The sequence below is a fragment of the Pagrus pagrus genome (genome assembly GCF_965226575.1).
Source record: "Pagrus pagrus genome assembly, chromosome: 20".
Taxonomy (NCBI): Eukaryota; Metazoa; Chordata; class Actinopteri; order Spariformes; family Sparidae; genus Pagrus; species Pagrus pagrus.
In genome coordinates, this window is record NC_140207.1 from 20894904 (window position 1) to 20916723 (window position 21820).

Below are 21820 nucleotides of genomic sequence, written 5' to 3' on the forward strand. Positions count from 1 at the left end.
AGTCTGCTAGCTTGCTAGCAGCAAATAAGATTAAAATGGACACTCCAGTTCAGGCTTCTGACGAGCAAAACAGGCCCCAGTCAGTGCCGAAAATAACGTGAAAAGTAAATGATTTTGATAGAAATTGCGGTCTGGGCGTTGCAAATGTTTCCTAACGTAAATATTGTCAGACAAGGACAACATAGACGGAATGTATTCGTCGAAGTCAGCCGTTTGGGAGAAGATACAGGCGAGTTTTATTACAGCTCCAAGCTAATGGTAGCCTGTTACTGTTAGCTTGCTTGCTAGCAGTCCGATTAGGGCCTGACCGCAATCTGTCATTTTAAGGATATAGCTAGCTAAGCTCTCGAAACATCAAAGTGCTCGAAATATATAACGGTAAAAACAACGTGTTGTCAGTTAAATTGAATACATAGTCATAAACCCGAACGAAGGCAAATACTTGTTTGTCTGATAAATTTTGCTGTTTACTTTGTCATTATTAGAAATGATAGATTTGTCAGTGTTCATAAAAAAATATTGCTACCAAGTAAGAAATTGAACACCATACCAACATGACTAATATGGCCACTTAGTAACGTTGAATTAGAAAGAATTGACAGAGGTACATCTGCTGGTTTTAAATAATAAATAATTAGCTCCATGAATAGAGATTAGCTCTGCAAATTAATTTCTGAAATATTAAAACCTTGATGCACAAGTAATCTGACATACTTTAAACAGTCAAACCTGATCTTAAACAAGAAGGTAATGCTGGTTTGACAGACTTTCTAATGATGATCAAAGGATGAACTCATTGTATGCATAAGATAATAGATAGTAATGAGGGGTTAAATTTGTGTCCACAGACTCTCAAATACTCATCCAAGAGCCATCCAGGAGGGGACCACAGGCATGAAAAGATGCGAGACTCCTCAGATGTCACTCCTCCCTGCAAAATGCTCCGGAGGTCTGACAGCCCTGAAAACAAACACATCGACAGCACAGGCCACAGCAGAGCAAAGGCTGTACACACACACCGGGCCAGGGACAGGGATGGAGGTGAGACGCAGTGGTTTTTGAGAACATAATGGGTTTAGATTTAAAAACAAATTGCCAACTTTGGGCTTCAGATAACGTGGTTACATAAACCTGTAGAATTAAACATTGAGACTTTGCAGCTATATATATATTCTTTTAACTCTCAGATGCAAGTACAGCTTTATGCTGTTTTGTTAGGCGGTATTTCAACTGTTGTAGTTTTGGATCAAACAAGTATAAAATAGATATATTGTTTAACTTCAGAAGCAACCAGCTACATTTCAGTGTACGCAAGAATCGTTTTATTAAGTTGAGTAACTTCAGATGTCTGTAATGAGTGGAACATTGTAGTTTCTGTAATGGTAACCACAAACCAAGATGTTTTGAGAATGCACGCATTTAACCAAGCATTCTAGTGTTGAAGGAAATATTCTGTGAGGAAGTGTTTTTATACCTTGTTAAGGGTTTATGTTTGAAATTGTGCAGTAGCTGATCAATGTCACTGACAATATGTCAGGAGTACTATTCTTCAAGGTTTAAAAAGTAGATTTTCAGCATTGGAAAGTTGAATATGGGGCTTAAAGGTTTCAATCTGGTTTCAGACATGGTTTTGTAGTAGTAGTGTTTTCTTCCACGATAACACAAACATAAAAGAAAACCATCTTTACAATTTTGACTCACTGGCAAGCAAACAGAATGATCCATGCATTTGTTAGAATTATGGTGTATGAGAAAGCTTTATTGCGATGTATGGCTAAGCTTGGCTAAACATGACAGTAGTGTGGTGAGTTTAAGTTTTGAAAAAATACTGATTTGAGCAGCCAGTTTTTCAAAGGGATGTATTGCTGAAACATTTGTAGGACTAATGTTAAACTGCAGCAACCACTGCTTTGTGTGCAACATCTGTCTACAGACAAGATGACTTCAAAACAACTTATATATAATATACAATATCATAGTCTCCCCCATTGACGGAGAAGCTGGCTAGAGCTGTTGCTGTGGGTTACTTTGTAGATCAAGAGTTAGAAATGTAAGGAACACAGAGTCACTGGAATTTGTGTCTACATTTTAAAAGGTGTGGTGTTGCATTTTGTCCAGAAATAGTTGACACTGAAGTGGTGTCTAAGCTTTTAAACACTGATAAATAAAAACAAACACAATAACAAAGTAAGAGCTTTCATCATTTCAGTAGTCTTCCTGTAATATGTGTATCCAATAAGTGGTAGACCCACCACCTTTTAATCTGAGGGCTTTTCAGTGAAGACGGCATCAAACCAAGTTTCTGAGGTCTGCTAAGATGTGTCAAAACAGTGCAGTTCAAGAGGTTATAATACAAGAAAGGATAATTGGTAGAATAAAACAACATTTAGATTGAATGTAGCAAAATTAAAACAGCAAAATGTTTTTACATTATTTCAACACCTGATGAATATAACCTATTGATAGCATCTGCAGAAAAGCAGAAAATAGACATTAGATAAAATGACTACTTGTGAGGTGAAAGGTGAAAGTCCTCCTCAGTTCTATGGAGCGCTTCTGCGTCATCCAGCACATCGTTTTGTTTTTCTGGCCCTCAGCTTTACTGTGTTGATTCAGTTTCACCCCTGTCATTAGTCCTGTTTCGAGCCGCAGTAGGCAGTTATTCTCACAAGCCAAGCTCTGATATACCCACTCTACACTACCTACTATTTCGTAGCTTAGGACCCAGCTAAAAATTTTGTAGTTCAGTAGTTGGTGAAGCCTAAAAGAGAACTAATATTGGATTTAGGTATATCAGGTGGCCACAAACACAACCCCAAATAAATACTTATGTTGCCCTGTGTCTGATTGATGTGTAGACAAGCGTAACATCTGTGTCATAAGCACAAGTTATGTGTCAAATGCGTGTGAGCTTGTTGAGGAGTTCTGCCATATTGCAGGTTGAAAAGATTTAGCGGATCACTTCATGTCAGCCATTGCTGCTCACCTTAGTTCAGTTTATGGCTATACGTTGTTAACATTTAAAGCTACTACTCCAAATGGAATATTTGTGTTATATTACAGATATTGATGGAGTCTTTCTAATATTAGTTGTTTATAACTTTAGTTACTTGCAAATTTTGAAAACTAAAATGATGTTTCAAAAGGGATTTGAAAGGGTTTGTTTAATGCTAGCGAACCACAGCGCTAGTCCATAACAAGCCAGAAGCCATAGAGAAGGGAGAGGCTAAGGCCTCATTCACCAAATCAGACGTTGGGGCGAAAACACCAGTCCTCCCATTAGCCATTTTCACAAAGATTCTGCATGATTGGCGCAGCAAAGGCTCGCCTTCACGCCGCCTTTGGTCACGCTGAATGAAGCGGTGCCAGCTTAAAGCCGCTCCAGTGTCATTTCATTCAGCATGCCGTCTTTGTGGAACCAAAAGATGCTTGACGGTACACATCAAAACGTTGAGATCTGTGTTGTTGTTTTTTTTCTTTCCGTGTTTCCCCCGGTTCCCACCTGTTAATCTAAACATGTATCCGCTCACTGTTAATAATCATATGGATGCTGTTTTAATGCGTTGCAATTGAAATCCTGACCCACCATGGAAAGTGACAAAGTTTTTTTTGCTCTAAATTACATCCCATAATCGCCATCTGTAAAGCAGACCATGTCTGGCTCTCACTTGCAAGAAGGGATGCTGTTTTCTGAGGGAAAGTTCACTGAAGTCTCTGTCGTGAGGGCTGACCATCGCAGTGATTTTCGCCATTCAGCTGCGGGAGCCGCCTGGCTCTCACTAACAGGAAAAGATGCTGTTTTTCGGGCAGAAATGTGTCCACGAGTTGTTAAGACAGACAGGATGACAGCCACTTTTCCACATATAATTTTTTTTTTCCCCCCCTCAAGCCACTATCTGCTACCACATTACTTTTGTTTGGTCTTGTAGCATTGCCTTGTGGGTAAAGTGTGGGACATTTCTCTTTCATTTGATGAGTGAAGGATCTGATTAACTGTCAGACTATGGCAAGTTGTTCCTCACTCTAATCGAGGGTTTAAGGACAGAGGATGTCATACACTGTACAGATTGAAAAGCCCACTGAGGCAATGTGATTGTAATTTTGGGCTATATAAATAAAATTGATTTGATTAGACTATGAACACCATCAGACCGACACACCCCTGTCCCACGCTGCCAGCATTTCCATTCACACAGATGCTGTTTCACCTCTGTTGTGGCTCTGTTACTACATCCAGTGGTGGATCAGAGGCGGAACCAAACTGTCCCCCCATTCCGTCTCTGTAACTTTTACACAGATGGCTAGCGAAATATCGGAGCAAGACTTCCGCCTTGAAAGGGCAGTGCGAATGGGGTTATCGATTGTAAAGGGGAGTAGTGTGTTTAGCCTGTGGCAGTGTTGACTGCAGGGGTGCTGGAAAAAAAAACTGCTGGCTGCCATGGAAAAGTTTAAACTGAATCAACTTTGGAAAGAATGCAACCAACAAGTCATGTTGCAGTGGCTAATCACGCAATGTGGCAATGAGACCAGCAGCATGAATGACCAAAAACACAATGGAGTGTAACGTGATGTTAAACGTGTATTTCCTCAATTTGGCCTTTTGTACTAGTTTAAGACACACCGTGCTGAATGGCTTCGCATCCTGGTAATTCACTGGAAGTAAATGTTTTTAATTGTTTTATTTATTTGTTTCATCTGTAAATGTGGACAATCACTGTAGGACCAGCATGCTAAATTACAAGCCAGGGTTTCCCCCAGTGTATTATAAGCCTGGCGGGCCGCTGCAGCGGCTGTTAGCTGTTAGCACGTCGTCCCCTGCAGCGTCAGAGCTCCGGACTTCTGTGAGCCAAGGTGCTTTCACCAGATGTGAAAATGACCCAGCGTTTCATTTTTCAGCTCGTACGGTTCGCGTTTACACACGTTTGTTTTTTCTGGTCCAAACAGTAGATTACAGAGTATCTTTGGTAGATCCGTGATTGTCACGTTTCCATGACGACTGACCGGAAACAGACGCGTAGTCATGTTCATGTGACTCCAGATTGTAAAAATCTCTGAGGAAAAAAAATGAAAATCTCTGGAGACACCAGGCAGTTGTTTTTTAGTTTTTAGTGCAGACAGTTGATATTATTTATCTAAATAGTATTTTTATTATTTATTTATTTTTGTGGTTGGTTGAACAGCATTTCAAGAGTGTAATCTGTAAGACCTGTTGTTACATAAATGTCTTATAATAACACATGATAATGATAATATTTTCAAATTTCCAGTCAACTTTTAACATTGATCTTAAAGCCTTATGGAATCACTCCTTCTAAATTCTACTACTCCATTAATGAATCTGTAACCTATAGGGCCCTGCCATCAGTCAGTGGTCAGGGTCAGGCCCCTGACACAAAAAAACATGCTTGGGCACCGGTGGGCCGCTGGTGGGCCACCCTACCACCGGGCTTAGCAAGTTTTCTGGGGGGAACCCTGCAAGCACTACTATGGTGATGGCATGACATGTTGAAAAGAGGCAGAATAGGACACGTCATTAGCATCATGGGGAACACAACAGACCATTCTTCGTGTAACTTTGTTTCACTTGTGTTTACTCAATTTGGTCTTGTGTATATCCTGGTTGTAATCTGTCATTGTGGACAATCACTTGTAAGAGCAGCATGCTAGTAGCATAGCAACATGGCGTTTTTTCCTGTTCTTTTTCAATTGTGGTTGGCTCTGTATACCTCCAATTTGTTGCAACCACTATGCCACCACAACCTGTGGAATGCATCCTCCATCCTGGAAAATATGTGTAAACAGAACAGCTACTTGTCCGCAGCTGTCCGTGAACATGTCCGTTCAGGAGTCTAATAAGGCCTTTGGAGGGGGACTGCGTACCAGCCAGGCTAAGCAGGGAAGCTACACAAGTTGGTGCGATGGTCAGGAAGAGTAAACATCGACACTGGGTGGATACACTAGTATTAGTTATTATCAAATACTTAACTTATTGTTACTTTGAATCCCGTTATTAACCTTGAAGCAATTAAAGCACATAAGGTGTCTGAAGATGAAGCTCTCTGATTTTCAAAGAAATGAGAAACATTATGAAGTGCAGAGCAGCACACATCTATTGCGTAGTATAGCATTGCATCATTTGACATGTCAGTTGATGCTTACAGCACATACAGTGCCTATAAAAAGTCAACACTCCCTTGGATGTTTCCCATTTATTGCTTTTATAAATGGAATCGAGGTCAATGTAATTTGACTTTTTTGACAAGAATTTACAAATAAAACCCTTCAATGTCAAAGTGAATACAGATTTCTACAAAGTAATGTCAATTAGTTAAAATATGTGATGTAAAATAAGTGATTGCATTATATTCACCCCCTTTAAGGTGACTGACCTAATTCAACAGAGGTCCAGCCAATTGGTGCTAGTCGTCTCACAATTAGTGAAATGGTGATCACCTGAGTGCAGTGAATGTTTCCCAATTGATTGTAGTATAAAGACACCTGTGTCTGGAAGGTCCGGTTACTGGTTAATCAGTAATCCTGGCTACAGTTACACCATGAAGAAAAAAGAACACTCCAAGCAACTCTGTGAAAAGGTTATTGAAAAGTATAAGTCGGGATGGATACAAAAGCATTTCCAAGTCACTGAACATCCCCCGCAGTTCAGTTAAAATCCATCATTAAGAAATTGAAGGAATATGACAGGTGTAAATCTGCCCAGAGCAGGCTGTCCTCACAAACTGAGTGCCCATGCAAGGAGGAGACTAGTGAGGGAGGCCACTAAGACAACCATGACTACTCTGAAGGAGCTAAAAGCTTCAGCAAGTGAGATGGGAGAGACTCTGCATACAACAACTGTTGCCCAGATTCTTCACCAGTCAAAGCTTTATGGGTGAGTGGCAAAGAGAAAGCTGTATTAAATCTTGACTAGAGTTCACCCAAAGGCTTGTGAGAGACTCCAAAGTCTACTGGAAGTAAGTTCTGTGGTCTGATGAGACCAAAGTGGAGATTTTTTTTGTCCATCAGACTTGATGCAGTGTTTGGAGGACACCAAATGCTACATATCACCACTAACACACCATCCCCACCATGAAGCTAAGGGTGGCAGTAGCATCGTCCTGTGGGGATGCTTCTCTGCAGCAGGCCCTGGAAGGCTTGTCAAGATAAAGATTAACATGAATGCAGAAAAATATAGGGAAAACAGCATAGGGACAACCTGATTGAGTCTGCAAGAGAACTACGACTTGGGTGAAGATTATTTTTCCAGCAAGACAATGACCCGAAGCATACAGCGAAAGCTACACAGAAATGGTTTAAAGACAGCAGGGTGAATTTTCTGGAGTGGCCGAGTGAAAGCCCAGACCTCAATCCAATAGGAAAATTTGTGGCTGGACTTGGAAAAAGGCTGTTCATGCCCGATCCCTGTGCAACCTGACAGAGCTTGAGCAGAAGAAGAATGGTGTAAAAGTGCAGTGTCAAGATGTGCAAGCCTGATTGAGACCTATCCACACAGACTTGGTGCTATGATTGTGGCCAAAAGTGCATCTACTAAATACTGACTTGAAGGGGATGAATACCTATGCAATCACTTATTTTACATACATATTTTCAATTAGTTAACATTACTTTGTAGAAATTGGTTTTCACTTTGACATTAGTTTTTTTGTAAATTCTTGTCAAAAAAGTCAAATTACATCGACCATAATTCCATTTATAAAAACAATAAGAGGGGAAAACATCCAAGGCGGTGTTGACTTTTTATAGGCACAGTACTAGACAAGCCATACAGACATTAGTAATCTTGGAGTACAGTAGCCCAAATGTGCTGATTCGGAAAGCAGATGCTCCTTTTCTTGAGGGGTGGCATGTATTAAAAATAAGACTATGGTGTATTCTGACGTGTTAGCGTGCTTAAAGATGCCACCAGTGTGCAGGCTTACATAGAAAACAATAGATGTCTTTTGACACACATTATTCAATTCAATGGTTGAATGATTTCACTGTACATTCTGGTGGGGAGTAAAAATGCATCATAAGCTGTTAGAAAAGTATTCACTTTATTAGAATTGTTGAACTGAACAGGGCCCTCTCTCTCTCCCCCAGTCCCTCCCACTCTCTCGGTGATAAGTTAGTGAAATTCGGGCTTTGTAACATTTGTAAAACAGAGTAACTTTAGAGATGTGCAGGACAGTCTTTCATTCAAGTTGAAAAGCTAGCAGTAGCTGTCTGTTTGATATCAAGATCTGGAAATGTGATTTAGTGGATTACATCATTGGAATCTGTTCCATTTACAATATAGGATGAGCTGTTCTGTGGCTGAACTGGCCAGGATTACTTCTGTTGCACGTCCCCTTACATTGTTAAATGCCACTCTTACAAACCATTAATGTTTGTGCATATTCCCAGGGTAAGGAGGATCCTAAAGTGTGCGATTTCATTTCATGAATGGATCGATAGGTACGTGGCTGGATTATTTGGAAGCAAGAATGCCACATTGGTAGTGGTACAGTATTAAGTAACGTAGTGTTACGTACGTACTGCCTGCCTGGCTGCCTTCAGTGCCCTGTTGCTATCGTGGACAAGGTGATGGTGTTGCGTTGTATATTCGAGACTAGATAAACTGTAAACGGGTAAGATAAGAGAGGTCTGGCAATGCAAGACTACATATGACTTGAATGCCACACTTGTTAGCCTCCGATAAAATCAGCTGGACTGCAAAGGTTTAACGTTAGCCCATATTTTCTAACCCTATCGCCCGATTAATGCGTGGAAGGTATTTCATGGAGTGGAGAATTACTGATAAAAATATCTCTGATGTAACGTTAGTCTGCATTTCTAACTTTACCATGCAGTAGTTACCTGTCAATTTGTTTACTTTAGATTAAGAGGGACAGGGTGACTAAGAGGATTTAGATATATCCAGCAGAAGTGGCCCTCAAATGATGAGGATCGACTCAGCGTATCCTCCATGCAAAAATAATGACGTACTCCCACATGGTTGGTGGAGGCTGTGCAGCCATCGGAGTTAAGTTCAGCTTATAACAATAGTTTGTACAAGGTCCTATTGGCACGATTAATCGGTCGACCTCTACTTACTATTACAACCCAGATTCCAAAAATGTTAGGACGCTGTATAAAATATAAACAGAAATAATTATTTTCTAATCCTTTTTGACATAATGTTTTATTGAATACATTATATTCAATGTTTTTGCTCATCAACTTCATTGTTTTTTTGTAAATATATGTGTATTCTGAATTTAATGCCTGCAGCATGTTTTAAATAAGTTGGGACAGAGGCAACAAAAGACCGGGAAAGTTGTGTAATGATTAAAAAATAACCTGTTTGGAACGTTCCACGGGTAAACTGGTTAACTGGTGATAGTATCATGAGTGGGTATTAAAGGGGCATCCTTTAACATCTTTTGTCGTTGGCATCTGGCTGATTTTAGGACTGTTGTATGACTACATATTGTTGTTCTACATTTTGGGACACAAAATGGAACACACACAAAAAACGGACACAAAGAGTGTTGTCAGATCGAGAGAGGGAGACACACCTCTTGCTCTCTTGGATCAATCGAGGGGCGTCTCCATTCAAACTGTCTAAACTAGGCGTTGCTGATAAACCATCTACCAAGATTAAGTTACTACACTATCTATTTCTCGCCTTAAATGTTTTCGGAACATTTTTTTGCGTACTATTAGCTGCAACCGAGAAAGATTGTAAACCTTAAGTGGTTGTTATATTGTTATTGTATATATTGTGAAAACAACAGTAGGCAGTGATGATGAGTTATGAACCACCATCCTGTTCCATTTCTTGCCTAAGACGTTTTCAGAAACAAATTTTGTTGTACTGTTTAGCTGTAATACAATATTGTTTGTTACCAGCTGGCCACCTTACTGTTTTCTTTTTGTGAACGGACAATGAGCCAAAACAAAGTTCCATCCAACTCGCGGTACATCACCCATCAAGCTGGTGTGTTTATTGTACCTGTGCAGTGCAGTGCATTGTAGTCGTTGCAGGTTTTCTACCTTTTGAGCAAAAGGTAATACCACAGCCCTTTTTCCCTGTTTTCTCTGGTCAATTTGAAAAAATACTTTTACCTTTTACTGCGTTGACAATTTTCTGCAAGGGCCAGCTCTCTGGTGGCGAAATATTTCTTTAAGTAGCTCTTCCAAAATAGAGTGCCAAATGTCCGACTTTTTTACACATATGTGGAAAAAATGTTGACTGCATACTTACAATTGACTGCACTATGAATTTCTTTTCACCTCCTGTGAGAACGTGGTAAAATCTTTGGTCGTCAAGCCAAAATGGTGGTCGCCACCATCTCGCCCTTTTCTCCCATGTATAAAGTGCCAGTGCTATGACCAAAGCTTGTTTATCATTTTTCTACATTTATAAAATGAGAGCAGCGCAGATGACTGATGTGAGTTGATGAAGCGTTTCTGCTTGCATTTCTTTTATGTTTCTATTTACATTGTGGCGCTCTGATTCATCAGGCATTCTTTGCACCATCTGACATGCCTCAAAATTGGTATTGTACCATCTGCAAGATGGTTGTTATCACACAGTCTGTATACAGTGTTAGAAAGTTATGCATCACTTTTAAAAAGGGGGTTGCAGTATTATTTGTTGTTGTCAGCATATTTTACCAACAGGAATATTTATTGTTGCTGATCACACGTCTAAAAACTCAATTCATTATTCGACCACCTGTTTTCCTTCACATTTTTGTGAGGCAACACAACAGTGAGAATTTGTGATCTCAGGCTGGTGTGTGCATTATCTCGTCAGTCTTAGCCAGGCTATTCACACTTGTGTCTGTAAGCTTGGGAGTGTCTTGTTATCAGCTGTTACTAATAGTGTCTTCTTCCCTCTCTGTGTTTTGTTGCAGGGACCAGTTATTCTCCACAAGAAAATTCTCACAACCACAGTTCCCTTCATAGCTCCAACTCACATTCTAACCCCAGCAAGACCTCAGACACAGTAAGTTTTGCCTTAATCATGGACTAGTAATCATCTTTCCAGGACCACAGCATGATTGTTTTTTGGTTGTAGTTTCACAGCTTTGATGTTTTTTTAGATTGTTTTGTGTACTCTTGATGCAAAGATAAAACACCTGAAACATACCACCACTTTGACAAACATTTATAACTGCTTGGAAAATGGTACAGGGGTAGACAATAAGGGAAATTTGCCACTGGCCCAGTGCTGCATTACTCAAGCACAATCAGTTCTTCCTCCATCTCCTCCTCAGTTGGTTGATTTTTGCGCCCCCCTCCATGTTACAGGGCATTTTACTTGACATATGCTAAAAAAAATAAGATAAGATTTACAGTAGGGATGGGGAACCTCCGGCCTCCGGGCCGTATACGGCCCACGAGACTGTTTGGTCTGGCCTGTGAGGCAATCCATAAGTACACCCACAAACAATTAATTCAGTAAAACTTATTTCAAATGTGCAATTAAATGCCCCAGGGGCTGGTGTCTGTCTTTCCGGGCCACGATCAAGGTCATTGAACACAACATCAGCGTAACTGTCATCGCATCGTGTCCTTAGTGATTGACAGGTGACAACAACGAGAAGAGACTAGCGTTGTCTAAAACGGAACATGGTTACTAAAAGAAGAAAAGTGTCGCTCTTTCCAAGACAAATGGACTTATGAATTCTTCTTTGTGGAAGTGAGAGGCTAGCCCGTGTGCCTGGTGTGTAGGGACGCGCTGGCCCGTGATGAAAAAGGCAAACCTTGAGCGTCGTTACAGCGCGAAACATGCTAAACTGGATGCCTTGTAGAGAGAAAGTTGCCGCTCTCGGACGTAGTTTGACTGGCCAGCAAGCAGTTTTATCCAAACCGCGAGCGGACCAGGACAACATGACGCAGGCTAGCTTCGTGGTCAGTAGCTAATTTAGTACCTTATATGAGACAACTCAGATCTGTCATTTTCAAGTGATTTAAAGCTTATGTGTCCCAGAGGGGCAATTGCAGACTCACAAAGAGTAGTACAATTAACAAGAAGTTAATGTTGGACTTTTCAGATAGCTGTATTTTTTAATATCACATCAGAATGCTCTGAAATGATTTGAGGTAGCCTACATTATAAGGTTGTCTACTATCAATCTGAGGTGAAATTGTTAAGTGGAAATGTGATTTAAAAGCTGATATATGACATTTATAGGGCTGAGGTACATTATAAGGTTATCTACTGCTTAAAGTACTAAACATCAGTGAATATAAAACCAACAGGAACAGATTATTAAAACATTAATTGGATTAAAACAATAAGATACACTGAGATGGATAAAAGTGGCTAAAACATTAATAAATGGTCATGATATTTATGTTATTGCAATTAAGTAAAAAAAGCCATAAAAATATGTTGTGAGCTGCTTACCTAATAAAAAAAAATAATGGCCCCTGAGGGATGGTATGAAAAATTAAATGGCCCGCAATAATTAAAAGGTTCCCCACCCCTGATTTACAGCCTCACCCCACACCATGTTCTCTAATGCAGACATCAAGTTTAAATATTTGACCAACAGTGTTTTACAGAGGATGATCTGAACAGCTGTTCTATTCACACTTAAAATGTTTTTTGTCTTTTCAATGTAATTTTTAATCTATGAAATCAATCTGTACCTTTTCTTATCGTTTAACAGAAAAGTACATCATACAAACAGCAACTTTTGCAGCCTTGTCAGTCTGATGGCGAGTTATCACTTTCTGTCATCACTAACATACTGTTAATAATCAAAGAAGCTCTGAGGCTTTGTTCTATATGTTATAATACAAGATCTAAGCATTGAGCTACAATCAGGCTACATTCATGATTCTGTACAGTCAAACTAACCAAAAACTTCTTATTGATCATCATTATAAAGTTTCAGGGCGTTCCTGTAACCATGGTAACTCACGGTGCCAGAGGGGAGGGAGAGACGCTGAATGAAGCCGTTTACACAGATACACTGCAGACAAAGTCCAGACTATAGTTGTTATTTCACACATGTAGCACACAACAGGAGACTCTCCGTGTCAGACGAGTTCGTGCTGGCTAAACTCAATTGATAACGTAGCAGCGCAACGAGTCCTTGCCAGCTAAGCAGCTAAACTTTAGCGCCGCTCCGTGTTTAGATCCCGCCCTGTGTGGGTCACTACACTGTCATTGGTCAGGCGCGCACACGCTGTTAAGGATACAATTGGCTGTAGAGTTTGACAATCTGTCAATAAACATCAGCCATCTGTTCTCCTCCGATCTACATTGATTAAGTTTGAATGACGGAAATCCGTCGTAGCGACAGAGAACTTTAATCCATGCTGGCCCCACCGGGCCAGTGCTTGGAGCGTTCTGGTGGCCCTGGCGGTTTTAAAAGTACGTCCGGGCCACCGGGCCATTTATATTGTCGACCCCTGTGGTATATTATATCGTCATTGAAAACTTCAATCATTTTATGGCAGAATGACAATATGACATCGTTGTCTTTTAATTTCCTCTTCAATTACTGAAAATGCTTTCATTATTAAAACAGATAAAAGGACCACTCTAGCATGATTGAAGTTTGTTTCTCATCCTTTAATGTAAGGTCTGTTTTTATATGCTTAAGCCAAAATTGAATCAGTTTTTATGTTCTTCTCTTTTTTAGTCATAAAATGTAATCTTAATGATAAAGAAAACAAAGTTACATTACAATGCTTATGTTAAAACAGACACAAACTGAATCTGTATAGTCCTGTTGTTGAGCACTCCACCAAGAAGAAAAGCAAGATGCAGTATGACAGTAAAGTGTGTGACACAGTCATTCCGTTAGCTGCAATGTAATATCCACTCAGACAGTTTCAATAATGTGTGTATTGCCATAGAGGAGGCTTAGTGACACTGGTTTTGTGAAGTTATTTCAGTTGGCCTTTCCTTCAGTAATGGATAGGAATGGATATTTACCATTTTACAATATTGATATAAACAACACAATGAAAGTGGAACATTGTAATGTGATTGAGGCACTGGATTACAGTCGCACTAGAATTTATGTTTTTAAATGGCAAACTGTTTCACTGTGGTTACCTGAAATAAGCCCTTCCTCCCACACAAAAAGCTTGTGTGAAAACAGCTCAGCTATAATAATCTGCCATCCACAATATCTCTTGTACATTTCAGGTTACATTACAAGCGCTTGCATCAGATCTCCTCTACACACACTCACACACAACTGGTTTCTGTTTGGCTGTCCTCAAATACCTAATATGATCTCTCTATCTCAGCCTTACGAACCCGGTGATGACTGGTCGGAGCACATCAGCTCCTCAGGAAAGAAATACTATTACAACTGCAGGACAGAGGTGTCCCAGTGGGAGAAGCCCAAAGAATGGCTGGAGAGGTAACTATAATCCCTTTATCCAAACCACTTGACTGCACTCATTTTATCAGTGTCATGTAAAGGTTGGATATGTCGGTAACATCTTTTTGCATCATACTTGTATCTGTGTTTCACAGAGAACACAGGCAAAAAGAGGCAACAAAGACTGCTGTTGTCAACAGTTTCCCCAAAGACAGGGACTACAGAAGGGAGGCTATGCAGGCATCAGCAGCCCCTGGCTTTACTGCTGCTAGTAAGTGTTACAACACATATTGTACTCATTGGTCTGCTGCCACTTATCATAAGGAACCACATGTCTACATATTTTTTTTCTTGGCTTGGCTGGCCCAAAATATTAAGTGTAATCCATCTTTCTCATCATTTCTACAAGTCTAACTAAAAGCCTTGAGCTTGAACATCGTTATTGGTTGGGTCAGTGTTGACTATTGTTGAGCTGACCGTTGGCTGATGAATGCTAAGGAATTCTTACCAAAAGACTGAGACTACAAACGACCGAACATTGCATGCTGATGTGGCTTTGAGCAACATACTGTGTCTTTGCACCAAAACAAATCTGTTGATTAAACTGAATGAACCACCACACTGGACCAGATCCATTACAGTCTTGGCCACTGAGTGTTGACAGTCGGGAGATAAAATGATTGCGTGTGAGTTAGTGAATTTTAATCAGTTTTCTGCTGATCAAATCACTGCCTGTTGTTGTCATTAAGATAACATAACTGAGCATGTTTTTTTGTGGCTAGAATCGGGACCATTGATCATGGGTTGTAATATAATACTGTTGGTGAGGTATTAATGCAAAGCCACAGCTCCTGTCAACCTGCTAACCACATCATAAAATTGCAAGGCAAAATGTTACTGATGGATTTTTGTTTCTGTTTTGTCACGGTCATACACGAAATTCAGTTTTTAAGCTGGATTGAAGGGAATGAATAGTGTCTGGTCTTTGTAGGTTTCATCAAGGTTTTTTTCCCAGTTTAAGTTCTTTGGACATGCATAGGACTCTAACCCTAGTGCCAGACAGAAAGTACTCAGCATTGCATTACAGTAGTCACCTAACCTGATTCCTTTAGGTACAGCTGTCTTCTGTTGTCATAATAAAATCAACCACCTCTGCTACAAAACAATGCAGAATATTTTTACTGTGCAATGCTACTCCTCTATTGAGTTACAAATGATAACACAGAATACATGCCACTCTTCTTGAACCTGTTTCTGAATACCTATTAACCACTTCCACTGTACTCACTCTTCATTTCATCGTCAATGCTGTTGAGTGTTTGATATATAGAAGGACAACATACAAAGACACAAATATGAGCATACAACTCAAGTGTTCTTACCGCATTCATCATTATGCGATGACCTGCCAGTCCCCAACATCACCTTATTTCTCACCATTTCCCAGAACTCATTCTGTCACTCAAACAACACTTTCACAGGACACTGTCATAGAAGGGACCCCTTGTTCATTTGCTGCAGAAGCTAATGTAAATGTCTATAGCTACTGTTAAAAGTGACAAAACGCTTGCACGCTGCAGTATATACATACATACATGGGTAAATAACCGTCACTATTAGTCAGCTGAACATTTAGCAATGCGTTCATGAATTCTGCATCGATTCTTGTGAAGTATAACCACACTTGTGAACATTTGGCTCTCCACCATTAGCAGTTGGAGCAGGATCTCTGCGTCTCGGTCTGTGCCGGCGTGTGTGTTAAGTGACAGACAGGCAGTGAGACCCGCCCGTGGCACAGGACAGGCTCCGACACAGAGTTCTCTGTTCAGGATGGGGAATAGTGAAAATCCATCATAGTCAAATGCCTTACTTTTTCCAATACTGTTAGCAGAAACGATAAAGGAGCTAATTGATACTACAGTATTTCTAAATTTAGACTTGGGGCCCATTTTTAATACCGGGTTTTGGTACCCATCCCTTTTCAGGAGCTGTGTTAAGTAACTGCCAGTGAAAACCCACAGTACTACATGAGTCCGATATATAGCAGCTGGTGTACTTCTACAACTTCACAATTTCTCTTCTATTTGTGCAAGAACTAGAAATAAGCTGCTTTCACCTGCCTTTTCAAGGCCGGAGTGCTGCAGCCTTATTTGGCTTTGCTGTCTGTATAAATGTTACAGAGGCAAAAAACATAACTGTCGCTTTCCACGATGCATGGTGGGCTAGGTTCTCAATCACAAAACAATGTAACAGTATCCATATGATTGTAAGCAGTTTGCTGAGACAATTTTAGGTCTGCAGGTGGAAAACATGCCAAAAATAACATCAAACACACATCTCAACGTTATGTGTATCGTCATGTCTCTTTTGGTTCCGCAACAACGCTGCTTGGTTACTTCAAATTAACAATGCGCTCTTTCAGATCAGGCTTTCCCATTTTACTGTTTGTGGCTGAGACTAATGTCCTATTTAAATGGGCCCAAATTAGTCATCAACAGTTATCATATCATAATCACTCAGAGGAAGTTAAGAGGCCATGCTATGAACTACATTTGATTGAAATAACTTTCTACAATCACCAAAATTGATTGTCAGTTTGCTCTATGTATATTTTTGACCCAACAGATTTGGTCACATTTTCAGAAGACTTATGATAAATTCATTGTTGAACAAAACTATGAGACAAAGTAGTATGTGTTCCACTCATTCCATCACAGAAAATCAGTTGTAGAAATAATTTCAACTCAAGACTGCCATGATGTACGTGTTCTTTACAAGTGTATGTAAACTTTTGACCACGACTATGTAAACTTTATACCACGACTATATATATTCAGTGTGAACTAACAAAGGCAGTGTATAGGTGAGACTTCGTTGCAGCGCTATTGTGGAATCTCTGTCTGTTAAAGGTCACAGGGCATACCAAACCAAGGAAGTGACCTACTAGACCGAGTGTCCTGTACTGAAAGGTTCTGGCAAATGCACATACCATTACTACCCTAGTTTACATGGCTTGATTGACTTTTCTTATTTTCAGTTAGATGTATTACACACAAGTGGCATTTTAAATTCAGATTGCCGTTGTCAGCTACTGACCATTCTGCTCTGCCTCTGATCTTCCGTCATGCTTCTGCCACAGTAGGTTAAGCATGCCGGTCCTACAGTGATCATCGGCATCCACGGATGTTTTTTAAACTGGTGCACAATGCCAAACTGAGTGAATGCACATGACACTATACATTTCAATCCACAATGGTTTCAGTCATTCATGCTGCAGCTTATGTATTGGACACGCAACATGATCTTGGGACTATGTTTCTCCTAAGGTCGAGTTGCCATCAACTTTTTTGTTGCTGCAGGCTGCTTTTTTGTTTTCCTGATCCCCCAGCGGCCAGCACCGCCACAGCCAAGAGGGACCACCCTCATGAAAATGAATGGGAAAACCTGTGTTTTTGCATCCTGATTGGATGTGAATCCAGCGATTAGTCTTGTGACAGAATTTCATGTCCCTCTGTTGACCTTGTCCTTCCTGTTCCCTTCACAGAGTCAGCCCAGGTGGAGAAGCCTGCAGCAACCCTTGCTTCCCAGTCATCATCCTCAGGCTCAGGGAGCTTGAACCCCTCATCAGGGCCCCCTGGATCATCTGCCTCCACGGTGCCCGTGTCCCCAGTTCTGCAGTCCCCCACCCCTCCACTACTTCAAGACCCCACTCTGCTTCGCCAGCTTCTCCCAGCACTTCAGACTGCCCTGCAGCTAAACAATGCTAGTGTGGACATGGCGAAAATCAACGAAGGTAAGAAAAATGCACGTCCAACTGGTGTCTACATTCAACTAGATGCAGTGACTTGTGTTTGGTGAGCACTAGTTACAAGGCTAAACGTTGAAATTATATGTGGTATGTATTGCTGTCAGCTTAGGGTGTGCCTGCTCAGTGTTGGACCTGCTGCTGTGGGACCTGCACTTGAGTTTGCCGCCATGAGAAAATGTTGGACGCACAGGTGCAGGTGTTTCAAATGCTGTTTGACCATTCAACAAGTACTTCTGTTGAAGTAAACTAGCTCCTTTTAGCCATGCTGTTTGCGGTGAGCTCCTTATGTGTTAAACTTGTACGTGGCACCTCATGCATCTTGACTGTCTGAGTCTTAGTTATATTTTCCAACTCAAAGGGCAGCACTACATACACAGATCAGCCATGACAGTATAACCACCGCCAATATTGTGAAGGTTACCCTTTTGCTGCCAAGGTAGCTCTAACCTGTTGAGGCATGGACCTCCACAAGACCTCTGAAAGTGTGCCCTGGTATCTGGCACTAAGACATTAGAGGCAGATCCTTTAAGTCTTGTAAGTTGCAAAGTGGGGCCTCCATGGATCGGAGCACATCCCACAGATGCTCAATTGGATTGAGATCTGCGGCATTTCGAGGCCAAGTCAATACCTTGAACTTTTTGTGTTCCTCAAACCATTCCTGAACCATGTGGTAGGGGGGATTATCCTGCTGAAAGAGGCCATTGCCATTAGGGAATACCGTTTCCATGAATGGGTGTACTTGGTCTGCAACATTTTTTAGGTAGGTGGTACATATCACTTATGTGGGGGGCTATGCTCCGCCATCTAATATAATCATTAGTAATTGTAATCATAAGCTAACTTAACAAATTGCCTGTTTTACTGAAGTTCTATGTGTGGTTAGTCCAAGTGGTGTAGCTGTACATAGCTGTCTAAGACTGCAGATGCACTGGCACATGCTCCACTCAGATCAGGTAGTGACAGTGCTTGGTTTTGCCTTTGAGTCAGTTTTGAAACAGGAAACAGTAAGGCGGCCAGCTGTTAACAGAACAATATGGTGTTCCAGTTAACAGTTACAGTTGGTACTGAAAACATATTAGGAGAGAAATCAACCATGAACAGGGTTGTGGTTTATATTTGACCAGCACTCCCCAGTTTAAGGTTTGATCAGAGGTTTTCCTTTGTTCAGCCTTCAGATTCACTATGCAGGAACAGTATGGCTGCCAGTTCTGGTCCCCATACTCTCTCTTGCAGCTAAACAGTATGCTAAAATATGTGAAAGAATTTCAGGCAAGAAATAGGCAGTATAGTAACACAATTTTGTTTTAGTGTTTATCATCACTGCCTATTTCAGACAGTTTGATCAAAGTTGGTTGTGAAGCGCCATACTCGATCTGAAAGTCTTGATACGGCTATGCTCTTTGTGTCCGTGAATGCACTGATACAAAATGCCAAAAAGAGACTTTGGAGGTTTTTACTGTCATTGGAGTAAGGGGTTTTGGATGCAATCAATCGGTTATTCAAAATGCTATATCATTGGCAGCTGGACTTGTTTGTTTCTTGAAGATGATTCACCTCTCATCCAAGAGGCTTCTTCAGTTCTTACTAACTGGAGAGGAGTTGCAGGCTTTAAAACCCTGTGTGGGTGTGTCCTTACAGAGTCGTTAAGGTCGTAGGCCACCTCCTAGGAATTTGGTTCAATATTGAATTAAATATATGAGCAAATTTTCGAATTCATAAATATACATGCAGCAACTTGAACGATCAATTTTGGTGAGCTGTAAATGGCCAAGGGACATTTAACCAAATAATAGGATTACCGTATGTATATTTTTGACCCAGCAGATTTGGTCACATTATCAGAAGACCTATAATAAATTCATAATTGAACCAAACTTCATGAATGTTTTTCTGAGAAAGTAGTATGTGTTCCACTCATTCCATCACAGAAAAATGAGAGCTGTAGAAATCTTTGGAACTCAAGACTGCTGTGATATACTAGAGGTGGGTGCAATTCATCGACGTGGCGATGCTTCACGTGACGATTCGGCATCGATTAATTAACGTCGATGCTTTGCTAGGTCCGCGCATTTAGACAGAAGGTGGCAAATTGGCGGTCTGTTTTGGTCCGCCAATTTGACGCCTCTGAGGGTACACTTACTGCCGCCTCCATTGCTATCTAAATCCGAGGCGTCAATGTGCCGGCAATTGCGGGACATGGGCGGAGGTGTCGATAACGTGCACTGTTGTGCCACCCGCAGCCGGGAGTTTTAAAACCAGGAAACAGCTGATCACAGCAGTCAGTTCATCACTTCATCCGCGGATGTCAAGATGAGCAACTGGAAAGCCGCTGAGATCCGGGAGATGCTACCGTCTCCTCGGTCTCTGTAGCTGACAGCTAGCGGACACAACCAAACAGCTAGTAGCTGCTGACTGTCAACTGTTGTGTAGTGGCAAGCTACGAACGGTCGCTACTTTCAAATTAAAAGCCCCCCGCTAAGAACCCAGTTCTAAAATCCAATGGGGTGCAATGTAAAGCTCTTATTTTGAAGACAACTTTGTTGTCTCTGATCACTGCCCAACTTCGTGCTTCACACCACATCACGTCACATGTTTACGCCTCATTAAATCCAGGGCTTGACTGTTTTCAGTGTTTTCCGCCAATAGAGGGGGCTCTCCTGCAAGTGGAGCTTTCCCTGGTCAAAGTTAAGTAGGTCAAAGTGCAAATGTTTACATAGTCATAAAATAAATTATTTTGTGTCTTTGAAAAATACAAGTCAAATGTTCAAAAAACCTTGTTATTTACTTTATGAGTATAGTTTTAGAGGAACTGAGTTAATTGATAAGCTATTTATTTACAAATATAGCCACAGATGAAGACAAAATCAATCTTGTATGGAAAAAAGCATTAAAAATTGCAATAATCGAAGAATCGTGGCCAATAATCGAATCGAAGCTCCCATAATCGAAATCAAAATCGAATCGTGAGGTACCCTTGTTGGAACACCCCTATGATATACATGTTCTTTATAAGTGCATGTAAATCTTTTGACCTTTGACTGTATGGTTAATGCTTTCATTGTTTCCCATTAATTAACAAGACTCTGACGGCCCGCCATAGTCTAAGTTGCTGCACCATAGTCTCAAAAATGTTTTTGACTTATCGTAAATGGCGCTGAAGATTTATGACAAGTGAACATTGAAGACCGTTTTGCGCCGTTGCTTCAGCATAGCGTCTTTAACTCTGTCAGTCAACCGCCCCCTCCTGTACACGCATATACCCGCAAATTACACCGCCTCCCCATTCGTATCAAAGCTGTGCATCAATGTGTACAACTTAAGTGAGGCGGAACTAGCTATATCGGAAAAACATAAAGACTTTGAGGCCACAAGTTTAGACAGTTGTTCCTGTAACAGTAACATTAAGATGTCCTTGCTTGTAGTCTGTCTCTCTCTCCAGTCTGTTTGTCTGTCCTGTTAACCTAGCCAGCAAAACATAGTCTCTATCTCTCTGTCTGTGTTTATTTACCAGCCATTTCCAGCGCTGTTTTGTGACTGTGTCTGAAAGACGTGAGACTGAAATACAACTTGCGTTATTTATTACGTTTGATAATGTCAATGGGCAGCATGTTAATGAACCGCAGCTCGGAATGGTAAACCTGTTGTGTGTGTAAACGCGTTCCCATACGTGTAC

General features: G+C 40.8%; 1 protein-coding gene across 2 annotated transcripts in view; it reads left to right on the forward strand.

Moving 5' to 3' along the window:
* The window catches only part of waca (WW domain containing adaptor with coiled-coil a), a 29504-nt gene that overhangs the window by 491 nt on the left and 7193 nt on the right, over positions 1 to 21820 (forward strand). For both annotated transcript variants that reach the window (XM_084341006.1, XM_084341007.1), the window contains exons 3-7: positions 849 to 1041; positions 10902 to 10993; positions 14263 to 14378; positions 14495 to 14610; positions 17884 to 18132. In XM_084341006.1, coding sequence (XP_084197132.1) covers positions 849 to 1041; positions 10902 to 10993; positions 14263 to 14378; positions 14495 to 14610; positions 17884 to 18132 — 766 coding nt within the window. The remainder of the gene's footprint in view (positions 1 to 848; positions 1042 to 10901; positions 10994 to 14262; positions 14379 to 14494; positions 14611 to 17883; positions 18133 to 21820) is intronic.